Here is an 18,466-nt window from a genome sequence, read left to right on the forward strand (position 1 = left end):
GTATTTCAGTGAATGATCCATAAATCTAAATGACTAAATGCAGGCATATAAAGGACAAATCACGATTCACCTTCATTCCGATTCTTTGGGTGACGAGTCAATTTTCCATTCAAACCGATTCCCGCCATACAATATTTGGAATGTGAATTATTATAACCTTTTCAAAAGAGGTTATGGGTAATGAAAGCATAGAAATGGCCTTAAAGTTTTTAAGAATCAACTCTTGAACATTTTTATGAATATACTCAGAATTATAATAACAGAAAATCACAATTGCACGCAATTTTTTTCCCCGCACTTCAGTGTATAATACTAGTGCTGTCATATGATTAATTTTTAATCAGATTAATCACACTTTTGAATTTGGATTAATAATGATTAATCACAGTTGCTACAAAAATGTCGCTTAACTTATCTGTGGTACCTTTGTTGACCACATTGCCGCTGGGTAAACTCCACCCGTGTTGTTTGTTGTCCATCTACTATAGCAGACCTGGGCATTGTGCGGCCCGCGGGCCGCATCCGGCCCTTTGTACGTCCCTGTCCGGCCCGCGTGAGGCCAATTATAAATTACAAAATACATTTTAAAAAGCATCTATTTCGAGTGTGCAATACAACGGTGCTGCTTTTGTTTTGAAAAGCGTTATTTGTATTACTTCCGTGTGGACGTATGCTCGTGCGCGCAGCGGCAATCTCAAATTACAAAATAAATTTAAAAAAACATCTTTGTCGTGCGTGCAATACAACTGTGCTGCTTTTATTTTGAAAAGTGTTATATGTGCGTATGTCCTGTGAGGGAAGGCGCACAGCGACAAGTGATGCCCGGTTATCCCCGAGACGCTAAAAAGAGAAAAGTTGATGACGAATGGCGTGTTTTCAACAAGACATGGACTGCCAAGTAAAGGTAAAGCCGTGTGCTTATTTGTGGTACACACGTTGCTGTGTTTAAAGAATATAGTGTAACGACCTGCTGAAGTAGATGTTGTCTTCTTGAGTTGCGTAAATGAGGAGTGAGGAGACGTGCGTGTGAAAGGAACGAGATATGTTGAGCTGTGTTAGTATAGCTTGCTCAATAAAAGTTTAAAAAGAGCGTCAGACTTGATGTGCACTTCTTGTGGATGCTACAATTGGTGGCAGAAGTAAAACTTTGCGCATACTGCACTGTTTGTGTGCTACGTCATCGGGAGGTACGTGCCACGTGAGGAGCTCGCCGCAAAGAGAGAGAGAGAGACAGAGAGAGAGAGAGAGAGAGAGAGAGAGAGACAGCGTTTACAGGTGCAGCCACGCTGCTTGCCACGGGGGGAATTCCGCCCTCAATGAAGACTCCCAGGTTTGATGGCAAGGCGAACTGCGAGGCATTTCATCCCACTTCTGACATCAATTGTAGCGTCCAGAAGAAGTGCACACCAAGTCTGACGTTCTTTTTAAACTTTTATTGAGCATGCTATACTAACACAGCTCAACTTATCTCGTTCTTTCCAAAAGGAAAACCAATCCTCACTCCTCATTTCCGCAACAGCAACGCTTCCTCCTTCTTCGCCAATCACCTTACAGGCGTGCTACGTTCACAACGTTTTCTTATCTGGTTAAATAAAGGTTCTACAACAAAGAGGATGCAGGATGAAGTGACAGAAATTGACACTTTTGTATTGTAGTATACATCAGGAAGTGTTGTGTAAGAAAGTGTTAAAAATAAAACCATCAAAAGCCATCTGCTTTTGTATAAAGATAAGTTAGGTTAAATGAAAATATTATTATTATTATTATTATCTATCTTACGGTATATCAAAAATAATTTGAGCAAAATTTAATTGAAATATTGTCGGTGTGGCCCTCCAGCAGTGCTCGGGTTGCTCATGCGGCCCCCGGTAAAAATTAATTGCCCACCCCTGTACTATAGCATAGATGCTATTTTAAAGGAACCTATGATGATTCTAATCTATATTTAAAACACTGCCTTGTGATCTTGATCATATGTATTGGATATGCCTTGGTGTAACTTTTGCTCCACAGTGATGATATGCTTAATGCGTATACTTCTTTCTGATAATTTACGTGTGTTAACTCGTTAAATTTAACAGCACTACTGCATATAATACATTAAGTAATACAGTAATTATTACTTTATTAAAAGATTATTTGGTTTTTAAATATTTATTTTGTAATTTAATTAATAAAAAAAAGAAAACATTTTTGTATCCTTTGATAGTATTATGTGCGTATGTTCTCTGTTCATGTGTCTATGGATTTTTATCCGTCAATATTTTTTCCCCCGAAGGCGGAAGGTGCAGCAATCCCACCGCAGCACTCTGGCCACGTTGAGCTCCGAGGACGAGGATGCTTTCTACGACGTCTTGAACGATGGCCACCACCAAGGCTCTAACTGCTAATGCAGGAAGATCGTATGAAATATACTGTATTCTAAGGAAGAACTTTGGGTGTTGCGTAAAACCAAAAGAGATATCGTTTTTGTGGTTTTGTGAGTTAGTGCATGTTTTTTTTTTGCATCTAAAGTGATGTGATATTGTGTATTTTTCGTGTACACTGTATTAGCTGTGACAATCATACACGTTGGCACTGTGACACTAATTCTAGTCTATTTTTTAATCTACTGTTTTGTTGTGTGTAGTTGTTCACTGAAATGCCTTAAAAAGTTATCTCTGTTCAGATTAATGATGTCCCTGCGTGTTTATATGCTTTATTTAAATACTAGTGTTGCACACGCTTGCATTTTTTGTATATGACATTTCTCTCTTATTACTAAGCATAGCATTAATTAAATGTGTAATTAGCAGCGGTTCTCCTTTTTAGAAAGTATTTTACGACCATTTTGACACTAGTGCACAATAAAAGAGCCCTATATGTGATTTATTGTTTTGTGTACTTGAGATTTGCATTCAGGTTTACAGGTTACGTCCCCTGCTGGTCGAACAAGGGTCCCATTCCAAAAGGCGTGCCCGCCACCTGCATACTTCCAAGCAGCCTTTCCAGTGAATAAAGCAAGTGATTGTTATGTCTATGGTAATACTAACCAATCTTTTTCTCAGCTAACACTTTGTCTTCTCTGCCAGCGAATCAGCTCCTTGTCCGCACTTTTGTGCTACCAAGCTGTGTAGTCTGCAGGAGAAGTAAGTTTAAGCATGTTTTAGTTTTTCTATTTAGTACTTTTCTTTATTTAGTCATTTTTGTAGCTTAGTAGCTGAACATCAAATGAGAGCGGGTATAAAATAAGTATTGGATTTTGTACAAATTTAGACCCAAAAGTGTCACGCTACTGTTTTTTTTATCGCGCTGTTGTGCCAAAGTGTCACCGTTAGATTTGTTGAAATGCTATTATAATCATATATGACAAAAATGCAGACCCTTCAACAAGGCCGAATGAATAATAAATGTTTAAACATGAATGTAATATTTTCTAACTATCGGTTTTAATTGAGTCCAAATGAAACTGTGATGTATTTTACCATTATTAGATTTTTAATGACGTATTAGTTGTTTTTTTCCCATTTATTGCTTTAAAATTTACATATTACTTTTAAAATGTAATCTGGATACACAGTTTTTTTTGTTTAAGAGGTAGTTTATGATAGTTTATGATATACATGATATTAAATATGTATATTTACAAACCAGGGGAGACTACAATCAATAGTTAAACAGATTACAATCACACAGTTGATGTGTGATAAGTTAAAGTACCAATGACTGTCACACACACACTAGCTGTGGTGAAATTTGTCCTCTGCATTTGACCCATCCTCTTGTTCACCCCCTGGGAGGTGAGGGGAGCAGTGGGCAGCAGCTGTGCCGCGCCCGGGAATAATTTTTGGTGATAAGGTCAGTTGCCAGAGTTTTTGTACAAATAAAAGTGGTACCTTTTTTATTTACTCTAATGCACTGTTAAAAACAACTATAGAATTTACTGTAAACAGAATTTTCCATTTACAGTTTACTACCTTTCATCTGACCACATAACTTTCCTCCAGAAGGTCTTATCTTTGTCCATGTGATGTCAGATGAAACAAAAATGTAGCTATTTGGCCACAATACCCAGCAATATGTTTGGAGGAGAAAAAGTGAGGCCTTTAATCCCAGGAACACCATTCCTACCATCAAGCATGGTGGTGGTAGTATTATGCTCTGGGCCTGTTTTGCTGCCAATGGGTCTGGTGCTTTACAAAGAGTAAATGGGTCAATGAAAAAGGAGGATTACCTCCAAATTCTTCAGGACAACCTAAAATCATCAGCCCGGAGGTTGGGTCTTGGGCGCAGTTGGGTGTTCCAACAGGACAATGACCCCAAACACATGTCAAAAGTGGTAAAGGAATGACTAAATCAGGCTAGAATTAAGGTTTTAGAATGGCCTTCCCAAAGTCCTGACTTAAACGTGTGGACAATGCTGAAGAAACAAGTCCATGTCAGAAAACCAACAAATTTAGCTGAACTGCACCAATTGTTTCAAGAGGAGTGGTCAAAAATTCAACCAGAAGCTTGTGGATGGCTACCAAAAGCGCCTTATTGCAGTGAAACTTGCCAAAGGACATGTAATCAAATATTAACATTGCTGTATGTATTCTTTTGACCCAGCAGATTTGGTCACATTTTCAGTAGACCCATAATGAATTCATAAAAGAACCAAACCATGATTTTTTTTTGTGACCAACAAGTATGTGCTCCAATCACTCTATCCCAAAAAAATAAGAGTTGTAGAAATTATTAGAAAATCAAGACAGCCATGACATTATGTTATTTACTAGTGTATGTGTATACAGTATGTATGTATATTAGGGTTGTACGGTATACCGGTACTAGTAAAGTACCGCGATACTAATGAATCATAATCGGTACTACATCGCCTCTAAAAAGTACCGGTTGTCTTTTTTTCTTTTTTTTAACGTTATGACATTGCTGGTTTTAAGAGCAGCGGAGCATGTTCGGCAGCGCACAATCACGGAATACTTAAAATCAGACACAGTGTGTAGACAGAAAAGGTAGAGTGGACGAATTTAGGTTTAAAAACTTACAAAGGTGAAGCTACAACACTGAAACGCTGCTCAGCCAGAGGTGCTTTTAAGACATGGCTACGTGGTTAGCGGCTAGCGTCCATCCGCAGTCGGCAGTGTTTTAGCTACTTCTAAATCACTAATCCTCGCTTCCATGGCAACAAATAAAGTACATTTCTTACAAGTATCATCCTTGCAGGACGAGGAATAGCTAAACATGCTTCACTATACACCTTAGGAGGATACGATAGCTCACCGGCATCACTGCTAACAAGCTGGCGCGTCACAATGTAAACAAACGCCATGGGTGGATCTACACCTGACATCCACCGTAGTGATACCAAGTACATGAGCCTATCTAGTCGATACTACAATGATTACATCAATATTTTTTATAATCACAAAATCTTTTTTTGTTTTTTTAAAATTCATATTATGTTTATAAACTCAGAAAATACGTCCCTGGACACATGAGGACGTAAATTATGACCAATGTATGATCCATTAACTACTTGGTATCGGATCAATAGCCAAATTTGTGGTGTCATCCAAAACTAATGTAAAGCATCCAAACAACCGAAGAATACGTGTTTTTTACATTTTAACAGAAGTGTAGATGGAAAATGTTAAAACAGAAAGTAAGCAGATATTAACAGTAAAAACAAGTAGTTTAAGAATCAATGTTGTACCGCTTGTCCTTCATAATGTTGACAAAATAATAGAGTGAGAAATGACACAATATGTTACTGCATATGTCAGCACCCAAATTAGGAGCCTTTGTTTGCATACTAATAAAAGACAAGTTGTCTTGTATGTTCACTATTATATTTAAGGACAAAATTGTTCTTGTAATGCCATAAGAAACAAGTTTAATGTACCGTAAGATTTTTTGTTAAAATAAAGCCAATAATGCCTTTTTTTGTGTGTGTGTGTTCCCCTTTAATTAGAAAAGTATCGAAATGCATTTTGGTTTCGGGACAACCCTAATGTGTGTGTGTGTGTGTGTGTGTGTGTATATATATATATATATATATATATATATATATATATATATATATGTATATATATATATGTATGTATATGTGTATATGTATGTATGTATGTATATGTATATATATATATATATATATATATATATATATATATATGTATGTATGTATGTATGTATATGTATATATATATATGTATATATATATATATATACATGTATATATATATATATATATATATATATATATATATACATGTGTATATATATATATATACACCTCTATGCAGATTCTCACCAAAATGTAACGCAAACTTCTATTAAAAAAAATAAGTCATGTTATTCATGCATAGCTAAACCAACCAGTTGACCCAAATAAAAGGACATGTTTTTGTCAAACCATTTTTTAAGGGGGGAGGTAGCGTCTTATATTTGAGTAAATACTGTCAATTCTTTTGCACAGTACTATTTATTTGCCGTGTGCTAAAAATGATAATTTTATCAACTGCACCATTTTTGATAACAGCCATTTCAACGCTACATTCTAATGTTAGTTCCTTGGAGCACTGAATAAGTGTGTAATCCTTGCAGGTTTACTGTAATTACTGTCGACATCAGCCTGTAATTAAGACTTCTCCCCACAAGTGTTAGAGTAAAGGTAGCCTACAGTCATTCAGTAACACGCAGACATAGTCACTGACTGTAGAACAGGATTTGTCTTTATGTGGTTTTCTCAAGAAGCCATTCAAGCGTTTCTTCCTTTTAAGTCACCTGCTACAATAATACACAGGTGGCAATTCTTAAAACACTATTGACTTTGGGCTGGGCTCCGGACAAAAGGCTTTTGTACGTTCGGGTCATGTATGCAAAAACAAAGAAATGTATGGCAACAAAAAATGATAAATTGTAATTATTGGCCACACCTCTCTAGCAGGATGTTTTAATATTAATTTGTAATGAACTAAATTTGAGTATATTTGTAAATCTTCTGTTTTTGCACAATAAGTACAACATTTTCATTCATTATTTAAGATTTTACTGAATATTGTGTAACTTAATTACATTTTAGTAAATTTTCCATTATTATATAATAAATACAAAAATATATTTGCATTCATTATTTAACATTTGACTAAATATTGTGTATTTATTTTGAATTCAATAAATTTGAGTACATTTGTAAATTTTCTGTTGTACAATAAATACAAAAAATATTTTCATTCATTACTTAAAAATTTGACTTAGTATTGTGTAATTTTAATTGAATAAAGTACATTTGTAAATGTCTATTGTACAGTAAATGCAAAACAATGTTTTCATTTATTATTTAAAATTTGACTTAATATTGTGTATTTCTTTTTCCATCCATTTTCTACCGCTTGTCCCTTTTTATTTTATTTAATTACAGAACATTTTCCGTTATTGTACAATAAATACAAAAATATTCTCATACATGATTTTAAATTTCACTGAATATAATGGTTTTTTTTTAATTCAATACATTTGAGTACATTTGTAAATGTTCTGTTATTGTACAATAAATACAAATATATTTGCATTAATTATTTAACATTTGACTGAATATTATGTACTTATTTTTTACACAATAAATTAGTTTATTTGTAAATGTTCTGTTATTGTAAAATGCATTTAAAAAATATATTTGTATTCATTACTTAAAATTTGACTTATAATTTTGTAGTTTTAATTTAATAAAGTAAAATACATTTTTAAATTACCCGTTATTGTACAAAACAATGCAAAACAATATGTTTATTTATTTGACTAAATATTGTGTATTTTGTATTCTAAAATTACAGTACATTTTCCGTTATTGTACAATAAATACAAAAATATTCTCATACATGATTTTAAATTTCACTGAATATAATGGGGGTTTTTTTTTTTAATTCAATACATTTGAGTACATTTGTAAATGTTCTGTTATTGTACAATAAAAACAAAAATATATTTGCATTCATTATTTAACATTTGACTGAATATTATGTACTTATTTTTTACGCAATAAATTAGTTTATTTGTAAATGTTCTGTTATTGTAAAATGCATTTAAAAAATATATTTGTATTCATTACTTAAAATTTGACTTATAGTTTTGTAGTTTTAATTTAATAAAGTAAAATACATTTGTAAATTACCCGTCATGTACAAAACAATGCAAAACAATATATTTATTTATTTGACTAAATATTGTGTATTTTGTATTCTAAAATTACAGTACATTTTCCGTTATTGTACAATAAATACAAAAATATTCTCTTATATGATTTTAATTTTCACTTAATATAATGTTGTTGTTTTTTAATTCAATACATTTGAGTACATTTGTAAATGTTCTGTTATTGTACAATAAATACAAAAATATATTTGCATTCATTATTTAACATTTGACTGAATATTATGTACTTATTTTTTACGCAATAAATTAGTTTATTTGTAAATGTTCTGTTATTGTAAAATGCATTTAAAAAATATATTTTTATTCATTACTTAAAATTTGACTTATAATTTTGTAGTTTTAATTTAATAAAGTAAAATAAATTTGTAAATTACCCGTTATTGTACAAAACAATGCAAAACAATATATTTATTTGACTATATTGTGTATTTTTGATTCTAAAGTTACAGTACATTTTCCGTTAGCGTACAATAGATGCAAAAATATTTTCATACATGATTTAAAGTTTCACTGAATATTATGTATTTATTTTGAATTCAATACATTTGAGTACATTTGTAAATGTTCTGTTATTTTACAATAACTACAAACATTTATTTGCATTCATTATTTAACATTTGACTAATTTTTGTGTATTTATTTTTTATACAATTTTGAGTTTTTAAAAATATATATATTTTTATTCATTACTTAAAATGTTACTTATAATTGTGTAGTTTTAATTTAATGAAGAAAAATTCATTTGGAAATGACCCGTTATTGTGCAAAACAATATATGTTCAATTTGACTGAATATTGTGTATTTTTGATTCAATTAATTACAGTACATTTTCCGTTATTGTACAAGAAATACAAAACAGATTTTTATGAAATGTTACTGAATATTGTATATTTATATTTAATTCAATAAATTATAGTTGAGTTTTCGTTATTGTACAATAAATACATAAAAATAGATGAAAGCCTAAGAGGTAAAATTATAAAACTGCTAATTTTGATACCGACACAAAAAAACTAAGAAAACCCATTTTTGAAGCAATAAAAAGATAACGCCTTTAAAAAAGTGCTGAATACCAAACATGTTCCAACAATTATCAAGTATTTCATCATGTTGAGTTGAGCCATTTAAGAAGTTGTAAATAGGGTCTGCAAGTAAAGCCTTGAGTGTGTGGCTGCAAAAGGGCCAGCTGCCATGTGACTACTGTTATCAAAGTAAACTCTATCCTATTTGCAGGTCAGACACAGAATTAGCTGGCGAGGAGGAGACACATCACCACTTAATGAATGAAGGAAGGAAGGAAGGTGGCGGCGGTGCAAGATGGACCCTCAAGGTTGACTAAAGAAGGCCAACATGGGGTCTTTTTGGAAAAAGATGAGCCAAGCGGCCGAGGGAAGGATGGGGTTGTGCAAAGCTCGCCGCAAATGTCTGCAGGAAGGAACTGCCATTAACATCCAGGAGGTAAGTTAGGATTCATGCACTTTATGTAAATGATTTGCTGTTCAATGCAGAAAATTTTAGCTTTAGAAGAAGTAAGATTTTATTTTTAATAAAACCTGTTTTTTTATTATTATTATCAACACCTTACTGTCGATCTTAAATAAAAGTTATGATAAAAATGTGTTTAATCAATTTAAATATAATAGCAATCGCATTTATTTAAAAAAATATATTTTATTTTATTATATAATTGTTTTTGTTATAAGCGTAACTATACTATTTTATTACTTTATATATAATATACAAATATAATTTATACTCATGCCAACATTTAAAAAAAGATGCTATACACCCAATTTAACCCAAAAAAAATTTAAAAGTCTAAAATAATAATTTCCCTGCCTATTAAGACTATATTTGCAAGGAAACAATGTTTTTTTACCCGTATATTTGTTTTAAATGTGACTATAAAATTGTATGAATTTTTACTTATATATTAAGCATACAGTATATTAATTTATAATCACGGCAGCTTTAAAAAAAAAAAATAATTATACACTAAATTTTATTTTAGAAAAATTCTAAACAAAAATGTTTAAAACTCTAAAATAATAATTTCCTTATATATACAGTGTGTATATATATATAATATATATATATATATATATATATATATATATATATATATATATATATATATATATATATATATATATATATATATATATATATATATATATATATATATATATATATATATATATATATATATATATATATATATATATATATATATATATATATATATATATATATATATATGAAATAATTTTACCTGTATCTTTGTTATAGATATAACTACCGGTATACCATTTTGTTTATTTCTACTTATTATATGAATATATACATTTACAGACCCAATTTTACTTTACAAAAATTCAAAACAAAAATTTCCTTGCCTCATAAGTCTTTATTTTCCAGGAAACATGTTTAAAATTATTATTATTATTCAAACCTTACTGTCCATCTTGATTAAAAATTATGAAGAACATTTGTTTAATCTAATTCAATGGTATAGTCAACAAAAATGTACTTATGAAAGTATTTTACCTGTATCTTTGTTGTAAACATAACCATTTTGTTTATTTGTACTTATTATATGAATATAATTTATTAAATACATTTACATACCCAATTTTACTTTAGAAAAATTAAGAAAAATAACGTTCAACGTTTTAAAATGCTAAAATAATAATTTTCCTGCTTCTTGTCTTTATTTTCATGGAAATGAGAATTTTTCAAATTAATTATTATTGAAAAATTACTGTTATTTAGTGGTATCATAAAAAAGGAAACCATAATCATCAAAACATTAAAAGAAATACTCAAAGATCTGATTGTATAGCGTGGTGTGTCATTGTTATAAAATTATTTTCATAAGTATTTTTTTATTTATCTGTTATTTATGTAGTAAGACACCGCTCTAGTGTTAAAAAAAATTAAATATGAGTGGTCCATAAATGTTCAAATATTTGCAATAAGTATGAAGGGAAAAAAGTCAAACTTCCTCTAATGTTTTACAGCATAGTCAATATTATGTAACATCTTGCTATTCAAATAACATAGGGAAAGGTCATGAGCACATAAAGACTATCTTGATTAATCTGTGTTTATCAAAATTATAACAGTGTCTAAAAAGTAGTCTAATCATGTATATACCGTACATATTATAACTCTTATTTGTGTCAATGAGTGGAACATTTAAAGCAGGAACTGCCTGCAGGGTTCAACTTGCAGAGTGCTGGACTCACTTCACACAATCATCACGTCACTGAGGCTCACCTTACTTTTTTTGTTGCTGCTCAGATGAGCCAAAGGTCTCATTTGACAACTTGTATGTGTCGTGCGTGTTGCTTGTCTTTTTTGCACCAAGACGACCGGCGGTGAAATTCAGACTTCGGCCAACAGAGAGTGGGATAACATCACGACCACCACTGTGAGTAACCATACTAAGCTAAAAAGTTTACTGTCTTAGCATAACGTTGTATGCCGTGTGTGTGTTTTTTTAGTTTGTTTCATCAACATGTTTGGTTAATGGGATTTTTTTGCTGCTGTGAACCTAATATATCAATATATTACATTTTTATTGATGTTTATCGGAAGATGAAATTTTTTTGTCCCAAAGACGTCAAATCGGACACTGCAGGGGAAAATGTTGCAGAAAGAAATGTTGCTGCTTGTGAAAATAGTAAAATTGTACATTTTCTATCAAATAATTGCAGAGATATGTTGCAAAAATGCATTTTTAAGCGTCAAAAATATATATTATTCATATTCAATTTGTACAGTACAGGCCAAAAGTTTGGACACACCTTCTCTTTAATGTGTTTTCTTTATTTTCATGACTATTTACATTGTAGATTGTCACTGAAGGCATCAAAACTATGAATGAACACATGTGGAGTTATGTACTTAACAAAAAAAAGTGAAATAATTGAAAACATGTTTTATATTCTAGTTTCTTCAAAATAGCCATCCTTTGCTCTGGTTACACTTTTGCACACTCTTGGCATTCTCTCGATGAGCTTCAAGAGGTAGTCACCTGAAATGGTTTTCACTTTACAGGTGTGCCTTATCAGGGTTGATTAGTGGGATTTCTTGCTTTATCGATGGGGTTGGGACCATCAGTTGTGTTGTGAATGAGAAGGCGCGTCCAAACTTTTGGCCTGTACTGTATATTTGAGGTTGAAGTGATTTTAAAAGACTGACCCGTTAAAATAAAAAATAAAAACTACAAACATTATTACTGCATTTTTTGGAAAAGCTGACAATATTGTCTTTAGTGTGAGTTTTGTGTGAATGTGGCCTGTGGGAAAAAGTAACAATGCAAACAATATTGCTCCCGGTCAGTGACCCATCTCCCGGCCTAAAAAATGTAATTTATGGTAAATGAGTTGTTGTTGTTTTTTAAAATAAAAACATTGTAATTATGTAAACATACTGCCCATTAAAGGGTTAAAAACATATATTGAACATGTAATATGTATATTTTTGGTCGAAGGGTGTTAAGAAGACTGACTTGTTCAAGGTGAAAAACATACACATTGTTTTACAGCAGTTTTTGGGAAGCTGACATTTTTGTCATGAAGATATTTAGTGTGAGTTTTTGTAAATGTGACCTGTGGGGAAAAATAATGAATGAAAAATAATATTGCGCTCAATTACTGACCCATAAACATGCTGCCCTTTAAAGGATTAAACCTACCATATTTTTCGGACTATAAGTCACAGTTTTTTTCATAGTTTGGCCGGGGGTGCGACTTATACTCAGGAGCGACTTATGTGTGAAATTATTAACACATTACCGTAAAATATCAATTATTATGATGATGGTGGATCCCAGGTATGTAAATTGGTGTACGACTTTGAGTTGGTACTCATCGATTGTGATGGCTGGTGGAGTGTCCACTTCCTGACTCAGCACATTGGTCTTTTTTAGGCTGATGGTAAGCCCGAAGTCTTTGCAGGCCTGGGAGAATCTGTCCATAAGGCACTGGAGTTCTTGTTCAGTGTGTGAAATGATGGCGGCATCATCAGCAAAGAGCATGTCCCGGATGATTGTCTCACAGACTTTGGTCCTTGCTTTAAGACGGGCTAGGTTGAAAAGTCGGCCGTCAGATCTGGTACGTAGATATACCCCTTCTGTTGCAGTCCCAAAAGCATGATTGATGAGCAGGGCAAAGAAGATGCCGAAAAGGGTAGGAGCAAGGACGCAACCTTGCTTGACTCCGCTCTTAATGTCAAATGGGTTGGACATGCTACCCTCATACTGGATGGTTGCCTTCATGTCGTCATGAAAAGATCTAATGAGGCTATGGAGCTTTGGAGGGCATCCGATCTTGGGTAGGATGCTGAAGAGCCCTTCGCGTGGCGAAGTTGGTAGAGTGGCTGTGCCAGCAATCGGAGTGTTGCTGGTTACTGGGGTTCAATTCCCACCTTCTACCTTCCTAGTCATGTCCGTTGTGTCCTTGGGCAAGACACTTCACCCTTTGCCTCTGATGGCTGCTGGTTAGCGCCTTGCATGGCAGCTCCCGCTATCAGTGTGTGAATGTGTGTGTGAATGGGTAAATGTGAAAATACTGTCAAAGCGCTTTGAGTACCTTGAAGGTAGAAAAGCGCTATACAAGTAAAACCCATTTATCATTTATTTATTTCTCTGCTAACCAGGTCGAAAGCCTTGGTCAGGTCAATGAAGGATATGTACAGGGGCTTCTGTTGTTCCCTGCATTTCTCCTGAAGTTGGCGTAGGGAGAATATCATGTCCACTGTAGAGCGCTTGGCGCGAAAGCCGCATTGAGATTCCGGGTAAACGCGCTCAGCAAGTTTTTGAAGGCGGACAAGCACAACACGGGCATAGAGTTTCCCTACGATATTCAGGGGGGAGATGCCCTTGTAATTGTTACAGTCGCTCCTGTCACCCTTATTTTTGTAAAGGGTGACAATCTTGGCATCTCTCATGTCTTGCGGCACGGCTCCCTCTTTCCAGCACTGGCAGAGGACATCATGCAAAGGCTGCAGGAGGGTGTCTTTACAGCGCTTGATGAGGTCTGGGGGATGCCATCAGTACCAGATGCTTTGCCAGTTGCTAAGCTGTCGATCGCTTTGTGAAGTTCAGCAAGTGTTGGTTCAGCATCTAATTCCTCAATGATGGGCAGCTGTTCAATGGCATCAAGGGCTGAGGCGACGACAGTGTTCTCTCTGGAATAGAGTTCTGAATAGTGCTCTACCCATCTGTCCATCTGCTTGCGCTTGTCAGTGATAACTTCCCCACTGGTGGTCTTTAGGGTAGCTGTTTTGCTCTGTGTTGGACCCAGAGCAGTCTTGATGCCCTCGTACATCCCCCTGATGTTACCTGAGGTAGCTGCAGACTGGATGGATTCACTGAGTTGTTGCCAGTATTCATTGGCACAATGTCTTGCAGTCTGTTGCACTTTGCTTCTTGTAGTTCTCAGTGCTTGCAGGGACTTCTCATTTGGGGAGCGTTTGTATTCAGCGAGGGCAGCTCGCTTTGCTTCAATGACGGGGGTCATCTCGCTGGACTTGGCAACAAACCAGTCGTTGTTTTTGAAGATCTTCCTCCCAAAAGTCGCAAGGGCTGTTTTCTGAATGGCCTCCCTGAGGTGGCCCCATTTCTCAGAGGCGGAGTAGTGCTAGTGTTCTTCAGATAGGATGTTGTTGAGAGACTTGGCAAACTCTTCTACTTTCTCTGGAAGATGCATGCTGGTGGAATCAATGCGGGGCTTGCCTTTCTGTTTGGAGTTGTGAAACATTTTTGGTTATAGCCTGATCTTGCAACAGACAAGTGAATGGTCGGTGTCGCAGTCTGCGCTGTGGTAACTACGAGTAACGAGCACAAACTTGAGGCTGGCTTGTCGGATCAGGATCATGTCTAGCTGATGCCAATGCTTTGAGCGGGGATGGCGCCATGTCACTTTGTGCTGTGGTTTCGTCTGAAAGTAGGAGTTGGTGACGCAAAGGTTATGGTAGGAACAGAACTCCAGTAGCCGTTGCCCATAGTCATTGACCTTGCCAACTCCGAAGTGTCCAAGACAGGAAGGCCATGAGTCATGGTCAGCACCCACTCTCGCATTGAAGTCACCAAGGATGATGAGATGTTCCTTGGGGGGATTGTTCTTGATGACATCATTCAAGTTGGCATAAAATGTATCCTTAACTTCTGCTGTAGACATTAGAGTGGGAGCATATGCGCAAACTAGGGTCACTGGGGCATCAGAGGTGTGGAGGTGGAGTGTCATCCGGCGTTCGGATCCTTTGTCTCCTGGTTCAACCATCTTTAACAAGGTGTTCCTGACAGCGAATCCAACTCCATGCTCTCTGCGGTCTCCAGCACTCTTTCCTTGCCAGAAGAAGGTAAAGTCTTTCTCCCTGAGGGTTCCCGAGTCGGCTAGGCGGGTCTCTTGCAATGCAGCTATGTCTACCTGGAGTCTCAGTAGCTCATTGTTAATGACAGCCGTTTTTCTAGCATCACTGATGTCTTGGAGATCGTTTGAGTGTCCGGGTGTCATAGTTCGGACATTCCAGCTTCCCAGTTTTAGGACTGGGCACCTGTTTTTCATACTTTGTTTCTTGCTTGGTGCAGGTCTTGCAGTCTGCTTGTCGGTTTTTTCCTAATCCCCATGCACCCAATGAGGAAGGCAGACTGTGGCGGGACAGCACCTAATTGGCTGGGGGCTGCCCAGCTTAAGGCGGGCAGTAGCTGTCCAATGAAATTCAAGGATCTCTCCCACCGTCGGAAGCAACCCCTGGCGCTATGCTCTACGCCAATCGAGCATTGTAGCTTATAACTGGTAGACTGTTGCTTCCCGTTGTTGTTTCCACGCTATGACACGAGGCTGGAGTGACCTCTCCAGGGCGCAAGCCAGGGCAGAATTGTATGGAGGTCAAGCTGTTGCCCATGCAGCAGGACCCCCCTCTACACACTGAGGATGGATCCAAAGGAGCAGCAAGAGCTGGTACAATTTGGCACCAACAGTGTCGCAGGAGTTGCCAGTACACCGCTGTAGCCAGCAGTGGACCACCTTAGGGACTCCATCTCCGGATTTTTCCTCAGGGTTTACTCCCGAAGCCTTCCCCTAGAAAGGTATGCCACAAGGCAGGGGCGGTTTTGGATCGGAGTTTACCTTCTCCTAGATGGGTCGCCTTACTGGGCTGACGGGTCCCATCTACCCATGCGGCAGGTTGTACTGGGTTACATTTTACCAGTAGCAGGGATAAGACCTGACCTGACAGCATACTGTGCTGCCATTTAAAGAGTTAAAAAACACACCAATTGACTGTATAATAAATTCATGTTAGCTATATTGCAGGCTGAAATGTTGTACTCATTCAAAGTGGAAACCTATCCATCCAATTTCTTCCGCTGAATATATACAGTTTTTACGAGCAATTTTTGGGAACTTTACATTTTTTTTATAATGGTCAAATGTGTGAGTGCCATTTTAAGCACTACTGTAAGGACTACAGCCTTAGAAAATATCAAACTAATATTTTATATGTACAAAGTAAAAAAAATACATATATTTTTACAACAGTTTTTGGAAAGCTGACATTTTTTGTCATTAGGATAATTAGTGAGTTTTTTTTTAATGTGACTTGTAGGGTGAAAAAATAACTGCATGAGAATCAATATTACACACCTGTCACTGACCCAACTCACGGCCTAAAAAAACATATCTTATGGAAAAAAATTTGTTTTTTCAATTAAAAAATAGTGTAGTAAATATACTGCTCTTTAATGGGACCAATTTACTGTATAATACATTTTGGAAGTTACTTTAAAATACAGTACTCATTCAAAGTGGAAGCAATTCTGAATATCTATAGCAGTTTTTGGGAAGCTGACCTTGTTTGTCATTTATTATAGTGAGTTTGTTGTAAGTTTGACACTGTGGAAAATATAACAAAGCATGAAAATGAATGTTGCTGCCAATCACTGACCCGTCTCCAAAGTAAATTTAAAATAAAAAACATTTTTACAGCAGTTTTTGGGAAGCTGACATTTTTGTCATGATGGCTACATGTGTATGTGCCTTTTTAAGCACCCCTTTTAGGATTAAAGCCTTTAAAAAAGTGGTCAATTAATATTTGATATATACTGTATATGTCAGGTTGAAGTGGTTTTGAAAGACTGACTTTTTCAAAGTGAAAAAATTACATATATTTTTTGATTTTGGGAAGCTGACATTTTTTGTCATGAGGGCAAAGAAAGCATTTAGGTTTTCAGCAGCGAAGGCTTGGAATAACCTACAATCGAATATTAAACTTCAAACCCTTGTTACGTTGAATGACTTTAAAGCTTCTGTGAAAGGACTGCAGTCTACCTTGTCTGTATGCACATGTGTTATGTGAGCAAGTTTTAATGTCGTAAATGTGATGTTTTATGTATTTGTTTACTGTTTTTAATGTAACCTTGCTCCTGCCCTCTTGGCCAGGTCTCCCTTGGAAAAGAGATCTTTGATCTCAATGGGATTTTACCTGGTTAAATAAAGGCTAATAAATAAATAGGATCTTTAAGGTGAGTTTTCTTTAAATGTAACCTGTGGGTAAAAATAACTATCAATGCGTGAGAATGAATATTGCTCACTAGTCACTGACCCATCTCACGGCCTAAAAAACATTTATTGTGGAATTTTTTTCGTTTTTTCAATTAAAAAAACAGTGTACTTTTAAAGGGACCAATTTACTGTATAATACATTTTGTAAAGTATATTTCAAAAATATTAGATTTATTCAAAGTGAAAATGTTTTTAAATATATAATTTTTAACAGTTTTTGGGAAGCTGACCTTGTTTGTCGTTTATTAGTGTGAGTTTTTATAAGTCTGACATTGTGGGGAAGAAAATACCCCTTCTAGAAAGTAAACATTTTTTGAAATATTTTTACAGCAAAGTTTTGGGAAGCTGAAATTTTTTGTTAAGATGGTGAAATGAGCGAGTGCCTTTTTAGGCATCCTTTTAGGGATTAAAGCCCTAAAAAAATATTAAATTAATATTTGATACGTCAGGTTGAAGGGGTTGTAAAAGACTGATTCGTTCAAAGTGAAAAAAAATATATTTTTACAACAGTTTTTGGGAAGCTGACCTTGTTTGTCATTTGCTAGTGTGAGTTTTTTCCACAGTCTGACACTGTGGAAAAACTAACCATGCATGCAAATCAATGTTGCTGCCAATCACTGACCCATATCCAAAGTAAACATATTTTTTTATATTTTTACAGCAGTTTTTGGGAAGCGGACATTTTTTGTTATTATGGTGAAAT

At 35.0% G+C, this 18,466-nt stretch overlaps 2 protein-coding genes across 3 annotated transcripts in view; both read left to right on the top strand.

Moving 5' to 3' along the window:
- The window catches only part of cgnb (cingulin b), a 108,516-nt gene extending 105,649 nt beyond the window's left edge, over window positions 1-2,867 (top strand). For both annotated transcript variants that reach the window (XM_062047560.1, XM_062047558.1), the window contains one exon: window positions 2,279-2,867. In XM_062047560.1, coding sequence (XP_061903544.1) covers window positions 2,279-2,390 — 112 coding nt within the window. In that variant the 3' untranslated portion in view covers window positions 2,391-2,867. The remainder of the gene's footprint in view (window positions 1-2,278) is intronic.
- A 6,557-nt stretch (window positions 2,868-9,424) lies between these two features.
- Window positions 9,425-18,466, top strand: part of tuft1b (tuftelin 1b) — a 43,439-nt gene continuing 34,397 nt past the window's right edge. The window contains exons 1-2 of the mRNA XM_062047563.1: window positions 9,425-9,649; window positions 11,562-11,624. Of these exons, the coding sequence (XP_061903547.1) occupies window positions 9,542-9,649; window positions 11,562-11,624 (171 nt within the window). The 5' untranslated portion in view covers window positions 9,425-9,541. The remainder of the gene's footprint in view (window positions 9,650-11,561; window positions 11,625-18,466) is intronic.

This window comes from Entelurus aequoreus, linkage group LG05 (genome assembly GCF_033978785.1).
Source record: "Entelurus aequoreus isolate RoL-2023_Sb linkage group LG05, RoL_Eaeq_v1.1, whole genome shotgun sequence".
Taxonomy (NCBI): Eukaryota; Metazoa; Chordata; class Actinopteri; order Syngnathiformes; family Syngnathidae; genus Entelurus; species Entelurus aequoreus.